The following is a 13,004-nucleotide window of genomic DNA, read 5'->3' as shown; positions in this document are numbered from 1 at the left end:
AATGTTTAATTTTTTCTTTACAAATTTTAATACTCAAGTTTAAGGACAACAATATCGAGTAATCGAAGCATTTTTTTTCTTCTTCTTTTGAACGTGAAATGGGAGGAACTAAGAGAATCAATAGTTTCATTTAAGCTCATAAGAGAAGGTTTTTGTAAAACATAAACGAATTTTAACAATTAATTTTGCATGAAAATGCAATATCTCGTTGATAAAGTGGGTCGGGTCGCATCCGGGTAACCGCAGCCTCAATGCAAAGGTATAAATAACCAACAACTGCAACGTTCTATCCATTTTTGAAATCTTTGAAACGGCGGTGAGATTTCTCTTGTTAACGTTCTTCAGCGTCACTCTCTCTCTCTCTCTCTCTCAAAGCACGGAAGAAATGGTATGTCTTTTCAGATTTCTTCACTTCTTGTGTGATTCTTTGATCAATTTTCTTACTAGTACTAATTAATACACCAAGAAATTTAAACTTGCTCCAATCTTAAGTAAATGTTTGCATTTCTGCAAATTCTTCGATTTCCTTCTACTCCATATCTTTGCATGTCCATTTACTTTTTCCAGATTCCTAATTTATAAGAACATATTATGGCGTTTGGATCTGAATGTATTAAGCGTAGACTCAAAACATGTCTTGGCAGTTTATTTTGCGAAAGGCAATCTGATCATCTTTTCAGTTTTATTCTCTTTTTTCCTCTGATCCATTCTTTCAAAATTATGTCCTGCCAATATGAGTTTCTTTTGCACTTTTTTTTTAACATTACATGTTTTTCCTCAGTATTATAGATGTAAATGTTCAGGCATGGTCCGTCCAACTATTTTACTCCTAGTCCTTGCTGCAGGCTGATGCAGGGAATGGATTATTAAGTGAAAAAAGAATTCCAGCAAAACGTAAGCGTAAAGATGTTTCGAATTGGGATACAGCATTTTCTTGTGATGTTCAGAAAGTAACCAAAACAAAACCTGCAAGAGAAGTGAAGAAATCTTGTTATCGTAGCCCTTCTCCTGTAAAAGTTTCTCAAAAAAGGAAAGTCAGTCAGCTTAGTACGAGTGAATTTGATTGGATTGATACGATCAAAGAATGCCCAGTATATCATCCATCGAAGGAAGAATTTGAGGATCCCTTGGCTTATGTACAGAAAATTGCTCTTGAAGCATCAAAATTTGGTATGTTGACAACTCAAATCCTATTTGTTTCGATGTTAGTATACTTATGTGCAATGTATGTGAAAAGTTGTCGCAGATTCATGAATATAATTTGTTGTTTTGATGTCTAATATACCCTCTAATTGCAGTGTGAAAAAGCTTTAGTGCAACATATGTGTTATATACTACTAACTTTTTTCACTTTTTATTCCTTGAGGTTTCAACCGAGTGAACTATGACGAGAAAATTTGCAACCCTTAGTAATTTACTATCTCTTTATTTTTTTAAAATAATTGATTAATCTAGTTTTATTTTGTTCTAAAAATTGGTTAAACTGGCCATCAATTGGTGATAAGTGCTTACAACTTGGGACGGAGGGGGTGTGACATTATGCTTTGAAGGTTATGAACTGCATATGCTTCCTACAACTCAGGGTGAGATTGGCTCTAGCAGATTGCAACATCATAACGGTGTTTATCTTGGGAGACCGTATTTCTGCTGCCTGTTTGTCACCTCTTTTTGGAATGATTAGGAACCAGAACAGCTCAATAACACACTTTTAATCTATTCTCTATATTCTGTTGTTTTCTAACTGTAAAATGGTTAAGTTGAACTTGTTTTGCTTCACTTATTGTGCTGTGGTAATCATACATTTTTGTCCATCTTCTGCTGATTGACAAGAGTGAGTCGCTCTAGTGGTAAGCACTCTCCATTTCCAACCAAGAGGTTGTGAGTTCGAGTCGCCCCAAGAGCAAGGTGGGGAGTTCTTGGAGGGAGGGAGCCGAGGGTCTATCGGAAACAGCCTCTCTACCCTAGGGTAGAGGTAAGGTCTGCGTACATACTACCCTCCCCAGATCCCACTAGTGGAATTATACTGAGTTGTTGTTGTTGTTGTTGTTGTTCTTCTTCTGCTGATTGACCAGCATTTTATTGAATTTATAGGCATTTGTAAGGTTGTCTCTCCTCTGGGATCTTCTGTTCCACCGGGAGCAGTGTTGATGAAAGAGCAAAAAGGTTTTAAGTTTACCACTAAGCTGCAACCTCTGCGACTTGCTGAATGGAATAACAACGATAAGATCTCCTTCTTCATGAGAGGAAGGTACTATATATAATAAGTGATGTTCAGCAGAATAGCCAAGTATCATCACAAAAATGGTGGTACTTCTAAGTTTTATTGCAGCACAAATCACTGCTATCTTAATGTTGGTCATTATCGAAATTGTCTTGTTACTTCTTTTGGATTATATATGGTTGGCATGTGTCATGAGTTTTTTTTGTGTTCCAGAAATTATACTATCCGTGATTTTGAGATAATGGCAAACAAGGCAACAGCTCGTAGATACTGTATATCTGGATGCCTTCCTCCTGCATATGTGGAAAAGGAATTCTGGAAAGAAATGGTACATGCAAAGAAAGGAATGGTTGAGTATGGAATCAATATAGATGGTAGTGCCTTCTCAAGCACTTTCAGCGATCCTCTTGGAAGTAGCAAATGGAATTTCAAGGTTCTACATAAATGTTTTCTGCTAGTTTTTTAACGTCCTTCTGCATTCTTCTGTTATCATCTTTCTTCATTGTTATAGATGGACAACATCCTCAGCTTGATGCTACTCATGGATGATTTGAACTGAATTGGAGTTCATATTTTACTATTTTGCGTGTTGCTTCCTTTAGTGCAAGCCCCATTTGATTTGCAAGTGTCTGACTAATCTACATTTTCCTTTTCATCCAATATCTTACTGTTATTCATCTGTGCAGATACTACCTCGGCTGCGAAGATCCACATTACGCTTGATAGTAAACGAAATCCCGGTAATGTATGATTGTATATTATAGGAACAATTCAGCATTATAGTAAATGCTTTAATGTTTTTGATACATTTATTTGTTTCAGGGAGTAACTGAACCCATGCTATACATTGGGATGCTATTTAGTATGTTTGCGTGGCATGTGGAGGATCATTACCTCTATAGGCAAGTCATACTATGGTTACCAACATTCTCTTAGATGTTTCATCCATTTAATCTCTTCAAGTTTTCTTGACTTTTGCCTTTCTCAGCATTAATTATCATCATTGTGGGGCGCCCAAAACTTGGTATGGAGTTCCTGGGCATGCAGCTGTTCAGTTTGAGAATCTTATTCGGCATCATGTCTACAATGAGGAAATTCTATCAGAAAATGGGCTCAATGGAGTCTTTAACGTTCTTCAAGAGAAAACAACAACGGTTTCTCCAAAGATTTTGCTGCAATATGATGTCCCCGTTTGCAAGGCTGTGCAAATGCCAGGGGAGTTTGTTATTACCTTCCCTAGAGCATACCATTCAGGATTTAGTCATGGTTAGATCTTGAAGCTCCTAGTCTAACCTGAAATTAATTTTGGGGGATATTACTTTGCCCATACAACTAATTTTCCTTGTTCCTGCAGGCTTTAACTGTGGCGAGGCTGTGAATTTTGCAATTGGTGAATGGTTTCCATTTGGAGCTGAAGCATGTGAACGTTATGCTCTTCTTGGCAAGGTTCCAATTATTCCTTATGAAGAGCTCCTATGTGCAGAAGCAATGAGTCTCCCAGAGTCTTTAACTCACATACCTTATTGCTCAGCAGATTTAGTCTCCCTTCGTTGTGTAATGACTTCATTTTCATGCCTATTGAGATCGTACCACCATGCCCGCTGGTGCTTGAAGAAGTTTAGAACTTCACTTAGAATGTGTTTAAAACCTCGAGGATCATCCGTCTGCGTCCTCTGTAGACGACTATGTTACGTGGCATACATTGAATGCAAATGTTTCGATGGTCCCATATGCCTTTTTCATGGTACCTAGCTAAACACCTCAATGCTTGCTAACATTTCCAATGAGCTTCTACTTTAGAAAATTGCAATTTGATTTACAAGCAACAGGTTCTGCAGGTCGACGCACCATAGGACTTAAAACCTGTTTGCAATTTTTGAGAAACATTTGATCTTTTTTTTTCCTGGTTCCTCCAATCCCCATATCCTCTTTCTTTAACAAAGACAAAACTTTATTATGCAGATTTTGAATCTTTTAACTGTCTGTGTGGAAGTAGCTGCAGCCTCTTTGTTACAGAGGACATTTCAAAAATGGAAGTTGTTGCACAGATGTTTGAGGCTGAGGAAGGAATGCTCTATGAGGTTGAGCAAAAAATGAAGTCTGAACCTTACTTGTGGATGCAGACCTTATCTTCGTGCGTGAAAGGAAAATATAGTCCATATTGCGAGGTATCAATTCTTGCTGAATCCTTGGTGACCAACTTATTTATGTAGCATCATTTTGCTTTCTGGTTTACAGTCTCATGAGCGCTTTACATAGTCTCATGAGCGCTTTCTGATCTCAATATTTATACTTGCCCTTGTCTCTGCCGGACAAGCTCCCTCTAGTTGAAACTCTCCAAAGTTATCAATTCAAATAGCGAGAAGCGAAACAATATATAGTTCATATCACGAGTAAAGAAATTATTGCCTTAAATGACATCTAGAAGTTAGAGGATATCTGTTTGATGCATTGCAACCTTCATGACTTAACAGATAATGCCAATAAATACTCAAAACAATGAGGCCACTTGTATAAAGATGTCCAGGATCGGAAGAACTTCTGCTCTAGACAAGCAAAGGAGGAATAAGAAGAAAAAGGTATAATTTTTTCTCGGTGTCACCAAAAATACTGTACTTTGATCTGTTTGGTGTACCAACATGCCCACAATAGTATATTGAGCATTTTAGCAGGCTGTAATCCTTTGGATTCTGCTCTTTCTGTTTTCAACTTCTGATCTGATGAAGCTATTTTCATGTATTTGATAAAAAGTTGAGTTCTTTGTTCCTTTTGCATGCTTTGCAGGTTTATATTTGTTGGGCCACTGCATAATGCTGTTTATGGCAATCTTGTCTCTTAGTCTCATTTCATCAATATATAATCATTTTTTTTCTCCTTGTCTATAAGTTTCCAACTAGTTTGGAATTGATGTATAGTAATAGTTGTTGTTTTTGTTGTTTCTTAGCTAGTTTGCTTCAGGCACTTGCTATTTCTTTATCAAGATATTAAATAAACTGTGAAGGACCTATATATAAACCAAATGATTAGGTGTTTATGTGGAGATTATACAGTCAGTTAGAGAAGAGAAGTTGCCAGTTAGATTACTACTGCTAGGAGTCTCACCCTGTATTGATGAACAGTGTGACAGAGAATCAATCGAGCGTGAAAGCGAAGGAATGTATCCCTGGAGCTCTATGCTTGTCAACACTCAACAGCAAGAAAATGATACCACGGAAAATAAAGTCTCAAAGATATAGCTCTAGTACTGAAGACGACGGACCATCATTTTCTAAAGGTAAATGCAACCGATGCAAGGAAGTAGGTGACACCAAATGAGAGCCATAAAGCTTCACTAACCTCAATGTAACGTCTCTGTTTATATCAACCAACGTGCCTTTTCTGTTGGTCCAACCATTGAAGGCAAAATATTAGTATCTTGTAACTCTAATTGTGATTTGTAGGCATAATGAAGTTCATATTCACGAGTTTATATTATTTTCAGGTCCAATTCATTAATTTATTGTGTATTTTCAGTCCTTTAAGTGAACGTCACAGCTTCATAGTTGACCTATTGCAGTAGTCATAACTTAAATCATGGTTTCTTCTCTCGTAGTTGCCAATAAGAATATATGAGCATGAATGTGCCATTTGTCGGAAGCACAATTATTGTCCGATCTTCTTTATTCGAAGAAATCAAGTGAGGTACAGACCTCTCAACAACGTCAAATATGTGAAAAATGATGGTTGTATGACTGATTCTTTCAAGCTTTATATAGCCGATGCATCAAACTGATTAGTATAGGTTACATTTCGTTCTTCACATCAGTCATCACGCAAACGACATCAACATCCTCATTCTAGCCAAATGCTGAAATCTTATTTTTTAACCAATACTAGATAGGTATGCCCGTGCAAAGCCCGGGCTCAACACGAAAGTCAATACTATATTCTAAGTTTGCCTCAAACTATATAACTAAAGAACACAAATTTAAGCAATTAGTTTTCATGCTCTGGGTAAAGATAAATTGATGGATGATATTGAAGACGTCAATAATTTGGGATAAATGTATATTTATTTGGCGAACTGACTAAATGAGAAACAAAGGATAGAGAATATGTAAAAAAATCTCTTTTGATTTTTAGATTCTAAGTTCTTCCTTTTTTTCTCCCACTCTTTCTGTGAGGCAAAACCTCACCACACTACACTACACTTCGACATAAGAGAAGAGGATTGGGCGCTTTCTATCTTTGGGATAGGAGTTGGCGGTCTTCTTTAAGAGAACTTCAATCTAATACTTATTATGGATCAACTCATGTTTTCAATCTATTATTATTACGAAGATGCATCACGTCAGGATCTGTTGCTCAAATCGAATCATGCAAACATTATGGAAGTTCTTGGATCGTATAAAATAGTAGTAGTACCAAAGACGGTACGTTATATCAGAAACAGAAAATTGGCCAGTAAGAAGTCACACTGACAAAACTAAAAATCTGCAGTCCGCTGGATTAGCAAGATGACTATGGTTCTAGAAAGGTCCAGCTGTTTTAGTGATACATATACTTGATAATAATATCAGTATCATTTATACCATCAACAACTTGTTCTATTTGTGCAAAGGCAAAAATGTGAAAAGTCATACTATTCACTTTCCACAAGAGGAACAAGTTTTTGCAAACAAAATCACTTAACTAATAAAAAATATCACATTGTGTCTCTTATATCACTCTAAACTCACTTGATTAAATTTCCTACACACATGCATCCCAGTGTTTTTCTTAAAAACAACTCAGTCGAGCCACCAATTTTTGAAGTGAAGTCTCAAACACAACCTACAAATAAACCACGAATAAAATATGATGAAATGCAATTTATCATGACTAACCTTTGAAAGGAATCGACATACCCAAAGGACAAATAAAGAAAAGGAAAGGGACATATATTGGTCATAATTATGAAAATAAGTGCAGATAAAACTAATGAATATATATATATATATATATAGCACTGAATGTGACAAATAGAAGATTGATCTTCACACTTATCAACATGTACCATTTACCAACGTGTAGGGAGAGAATTTATATTTATCATTTTAAAAAAAGCTCCACCAACGTGTTTACTCTTTCAACTTGATCACAACCTATCAACTGATCCACAAAAAGTTAGTCTTTTATTTCATCTTTGTGCATGAGCAATTCAAATACAGAAAGTAACGATATTAATCTAATAATAAAAATCTTGAATATATTGACTGACCTGAGGTTTTTTTGTTTATATAGACTAGACACGCATTTTCATCATTGCACACCTAAGAATTTAGAATGCATTAGAAACAAAAATCAGCAAGTAGAGAATTGAATGATCTTTTGTAAGAGATGGTGAAATATGGCTCTTTTATATAAATCAATATTAATTTTTCTTATTAGATGCAGCAATTCACCTCAAAGAGAGAATCATATTTATCCATATCCATAAGAAGCACCAGAACTGTGACTTCCTCCATGCTTTTTCTACATGAACTTTCAGATACATTTCTTATAATTGTCATCACTGTAACTGTCAACTGTCCACTTTACCAAATTCTATGCCCTTTACAGTATTTTTCTTAAAACTTTTGGAAATATATTTCAATTGAACGAAAAAAATGACAGTAAAATATCCTAGTTGGTATCTTATTTAGAAAGATATATCCAAATTGATAAGCCTTATGTTTTGAGCACATACGATTTGACATATTATTTGAATCTAAAATCCTTACTCAATATATTAAAAATATATTTTCTTCCCCACTTATCATTCTCCTCTTTAACTGTCCGTAACTACTCTATATATTTTTACTGGTAAGTTATTCCTCTTTTTTTGTGATTTGGACTGCGAATTAGAATTATATTACGTGCCAAAGAAAAGAACGAAAAAGTAAAGTATGTCAATATTTGTTCTTTCAGTTATATCTGAAATGAATTAAACAAATTTTATTATAAAATAGTTGCTCGAAATTAAGAGGATAATTCTATTCATGTAGATTTGCTTGAGGCAACATGTTCTTTTCTAGTAAGTTAGTAGTAAAGAATTTTAAGCATATGCAATATGAATGCGGACACGACATAATAGAATCCTTCTTTAAAGGCATTCCTAATGTGGCTCGTGCCGTGACCGGGCAACCATATCTAGTTTTTAAAAAATCATATCGTGAGTATTTTATAAGCTCACAACCTTCTACATATCATGTTGCCTTAATCAACAAGAGTTAACGTATGTTAGTACATTAAAGATGCTAGCTGAAAATACCCTTTCTTATTATTATTTTCGATTAAACTATAAAATAATTCAAAAACTAATTATCAATTTATCACCTATATGATCTTAAAATCACATACTCTACATCGATTACAACAACGAATTAAGCACATTATATATGCAACTCCTGATAATATTTTAATAATAGAAATACCAAAATAAAGGAAGTAAGAATAAAAAGTTGTCATTTCGGATCAATGGATCAACTTCAAACCTCATTCAAAAGGAGATTAGGAAGAAGAATTAAAAGAGAAACAACAGAAGATACAAATTTTGGTATGAGAAAGAACAAGACTATAAGAGCATAGGTGAGAAATCAATGCGCAAAATAGTCGGGCAATGTAAACAAAAATCTAAAAGGGGATTATATATTAAAATTTTCAATTATCAAAATCTTCACCGGTTTTACACCTCAAAAGAAATCAAAGTTTCAAAAGAGCAACACCTCAATATTAGTAGTCAACATTTATCTTATTAATATAATAAATAAAGAAAAGAAATAAAAACAAAGAAGCACTTCAAAAAACAGCAATTGAAGGGGTTATACCTTAATATTTTAATTCAGCAATATGAAAGCTTCAAAAGTGCTCCATCCCGCAAGAACAAAGCTGAGCGTTTTCTTTGATCGGCACAAGTATTTAGAAAGTAGTAGCACACAATTTTATCATTATTGTAAAACACAATTGCATTCGAAGTCTGATTCCTTCTTGATTCATTAAACCACCGATGTCAAGAGCACAATCTGTCATCGATTTCACCACATTTAGTCAAACTTCAATCTTCTATTTTATTTACTTAATAAGAAATGTTAGTCCAAAATGTTAAACAAGTCCCTTTGCATCAGTCTAAGCATAAAGAGTGGAAAGAACTGAAAAGAATTAAAATTACAAGTAAACATAAAAACTTGGCAGATACCTCACCAATTCACTTTTGTCTTAAACTATGGGTAAGAAGATGCTAACCATTAGGATACCGCAGTGAAATAATTAGAAAACAAATAGAAGCAAAGATGAAGGACCATTGGACAAAGTAAAGGTGAGAGAAAGTTGGAGGACTTAGCTGTGGAGGATTATAGATGAAGAATGTCAGAAAGGTTACGTGTTATGAGCAATAAAAATTCAATTAAGGTCAGATGAAATTAAAAATATACTCTTGGTCTACCAACTTCTCTTTTCTATATATTAGATATACACCAAGAATTAGTGAATATAAAATGGCATAATATGGAAAATACCGATCATATGAGTATCATTGTTTGATGGAAGATAAACAATTCCGACCTTAGCTCAGTTGGTAGAGCGGAGGACTGTAGTCGATACACTCGCAGATAATCCTTAGGTCGCTGGTTCGAATCCGGCAGGTCGGATCCTCATTTTTTCATTTTTCCCTTACATTTTTAAGCCCTCACTCCCTCTTCCCTGCCCTCCAGCCACACCAAAATTAGACATACTGAGAGGGAAAAACAGCAGCGTTACTTGAAAGTGCCATGCCACTTTCTGCCTTTTCCATTTGGGGGCAACGTAGGGACTTTCAATTATATTGTTTTTACTAAAAACAACAGGAAAAGAGTTATGAAAATACGAGTAGACCCTAGTTCAGGCTTATTCGTTTAAGTTATATATATCGTCAATTTAAAGAAATTATAAGAAAGCTTATTGCACATATTTTTTGAGTGATCAAATAGTTCAATTTTTTCTACACTAAAGGTTAATGAGATTTGAATTTTTTTTAATCTGAAGTTTATGTTATATAATATTTTTTGACTGATTCAATAGTTCAATTTTTCGTCTTTTGTGTGGACAATTTCAATAAATTCGATTGGCGTCAAAGCTGGAATCAATTTAAAATGACAGGCATGCCATGAGTTTGGTGCAGTATCCAATAAGAATTATTGACAAAATAGAGATAAAGTAGATAATACGCAAACTATGACTATCCCTTACATTGAGAACAAATTGGGCAATTTACCCAACATAATAAGTGTCATGGGCGGCTTTCCAACCATGCCCCATGATCCCTTGGACGCGCCCCGTGGCGTTCTAGCCAGCCTCCCAACGCCCGTCGTCACGGTCGGCCCCGTGGTCTCGGCAGCTCCAAGTGACAAGCGCGCATGTGCCTCTGTTGCCCCACCGATAGCCATCGCCATCGCCCAGCCAACGGCGCCGCGCGCGTAGACAATGCCGCGCGCGCAGACCCTGATGCTAAAGACAAAGTTGTTGTTTTGTAGAAGACTAAGTCCTTTTCATTGTAAATATAGAGTAGTTTTGCTGCATTTTCTTTAAGTGTGATTTTTCAGCTTTCATAGGTCTAGTCATGTAACTTTGGTTTATTTTTTTAAGCATTATTAAGGGGGACCAAGCAATCAAAACTTTCAAGCAAGCAAACAATTCTCTGTACTGGTGTCTCTCCCCCCGATACCATCTTGTTTTTCTGTAATAGCTTTCATTCAATGCAATCAAGCTTTCTTTCATTCTCAATTCTCTTTTCTGCTCTCTTTCAATTGCTCATGACATTGGTTTTCCCGTACGGCACTGACAATCTAGTCTAGCGTACGGAGGGGACCTCAGTTGGCGGACAGCAACCGTACTGACATCGGTTGCCTAGCCTTACGTCGCCCTTCCAAGGAACTTCAGGAAGGCGCCGCGTAACAGTTGGTATCAGAGCCTAGGCTCGACATCGGACGAGGGATCACATTGCAATTACCACCATTTCTGACCATGGTGAATTATGGGGATCGCATCGCGACCCTTGAGGGAACGGTTGACGCATTACGGCCCATCGTGGAAATGGTGCCCGATCTAAAAACCAGCCTAGTGCAAAGGTTGGACGACCTGGACCGCAGACTCATCCAGGCCGAAGTTGACATAGAAAACATCAGCCGCGACTCTGAAGGAGACCGGCAAACAGCAGCCACAGAGGCAGCTGAAATTTTTGGTAAATTTGAGGTCCTCCAGCAGGAGCGTGCCGAGGATTTAGCCAACAGGGAACAAGAGGCAGACAGGGTGACTGCCATGCAACAAACCATTGACAACTTGACAGGCCAGCTCAATGTTGTCAATGCTGCTTTACAAGGCCTACTTCGAGGAGGCGGAAACCAATTTGGGGGTGGTGTGAACCTCGCCCCCATGGCACAAAAGCTGAAAATTCCTGAGCCAAAGCCATACAGTGGAGCTCGGAATGCCAAAGAAGTGGAAAATTTCATTTTCGACATCGAGCAATACTTCGATGCCGTGGGAAGCCTGGAAGAAGCTAAGAAGGTAGCAACTGCTGCCATGTATCTTCAGGGTGATGCCAAACTCTGGTGGCGGGTGAAGTACGAAGCCATCAAGGCAGGTGAAGATGCCCTCGACACATGGGCGGAACTGAAGGCAGCCATACGCCTACAGTTCTTCCCCGAAAATGTTGAGTACAATGCCAGGAGAAAGTTGCGGGAGCTCCGCCAGACCAAATCAGTGCGAGATTACGTGCGGGAATTCTCTGCGCTCATGCTGAACATCCGTGACATGGGGGACAAAGACAAACTCTTCACCTTCATGGAAGGGTTGAAACCTTATGCCCGGATGGAGTTGCAGAGACAAAAGGTAGACACGTTGCTTAAGGCAATCCAAGCAGAAGAGTGCCTTGGGGATTACCAAGTGGAAGCCCGGAAGGATAGGCCTCAACAGCCTGTCCGAGGAGGATACAAATGGGGCCAGCCAAACACTGGTGGCCCTAGCAGAAGTGGAGGAGACTAGAGTGCACCCAAATCCAAGGCTCCCTCTTTCGGTAGTACTAGTGCTGCATCTAACAACAATGATCGGGGGAGGAAACCCCCCTCAGGATGTCGTCATTGCGGCAGACCACATTGGAATAATGAATGCCCATATGCACAGATGAACGCCCATCAAGCTTTTGAGGATGGGACGGATGACGACGCTGATGATGCGGACCAGACCGAGCCAGTAGGTGCATTCAATGCAATTGTTGGCTCCATTTCTGAGCCCTTAGCGGGAACCAGTGCCGGTATCCGCAAGAAGAAGGACCCATGTCCAATTGCCAGGAAAGGAAATAAGAAGGCGAATTTGAGGACTCCTCCTCATCAAGAGAGGACCTTAATGTTCATTGACATGAAGGTAAATGGCAAGCCCATTCAGGCAATGATAGACATGGGTGCCACCCACAACTACTTAGCCTCGACTCAGGTGGAGCGTCTTGGACTAGTTGTAGGAAAGGGCAAAGGTCGTGTGAAGGCTATCAACTCACCACCTCAACCAGTGGGTGGAATAGCCAAAGAAGTACCAGTGAAACTTGGCCCTTATGAAGGAAAGTTCAACCTGCGCGTAGTGATCATAGATGACTTTGAGTTAATAGTGGGGTTGGAATTCCTGAGACAGACCAATACCATGCCCGCACCGTATGCAGACATGCTACTGATGATGGGAGCAAATGGGGCCAAGCCCTGCATTATTCCGTGCATTCCCATGAAGATGGCAGCCGAGAACATCTCGGCCTTGCAGTTGAAGA

General features: G+C 37.9%; 1 protein-coding gene and 1 non-coding gene across 2 annotated transcripts; both read left to right on the top strand.

Annotated features, from left to right (window-relative positions):
* Positions 1 to 261: 261 nt before the first annotated feature.
* Positions 262 to 5,716, top strand: LOC104120032 (lysine-specific demethylase JMJ13-like). Its single transcript, XM_009631682.4, has 11 exons — positions 262 to 388; positions 846 to 1,170; positions 2,092 to 2,248; positions 2,435 to 2,654; positions 2,908 to 2,961; positions 3,044 to 3,123; positions 3,210 to 3,487; positions 3,576 to 3,965; positions 4,184 to 4,389; positions 4,696 to 4,800; positions 5,341 to 5,716. The coding sequence occupies exons 1-11, from the start codon at positions 386 to 388 to the stop codon at positions 5,455 to 5,457; spliced, it is 1,935 nt and encodes a 644-aa protein (XP_009629977.1). The 5' UTR covers positions 262 to 385; the 3' UTR covers positions 5,458 to 5,716.
* A 4,060-nt stretch (positions 5,717 to 9,776) lies between these two features.
* TRNAY-GUA (transfer RNA tyrosine (anticodon GUA)) lies at positions 9,777 to 9,867 on the top strand. Its single transcript is given in 2 exon segments — positions 9,777 to 9,813; positions 9,832 to 9,867. It is a non-coding gene; the product is annotated as a tRNA-Tyr (tRNA).
* Positions 9,868 to 13,004: the final 3,137 nt, after the last annotated feature.

The sequence above is a fragment of the Nicotiana tomentosiformis genome, chromosome 3 (assembly GCF_000390325.3).
Source record: "Nicotiana tomentosiformis chromosome 3, ASM39032v3, whole genome shotgun sequence".
Classification (NCBI taxonomy): Eukaryota; Viridiplantae; Streptophyta; class Magnoliopsida; order Solanales; family Solanaceae; genus Nicotiana; species Nicotiana tomentosiformis.
This window is presented reverse-complemented; position numbering and strand designations above follow the sequence as displayed.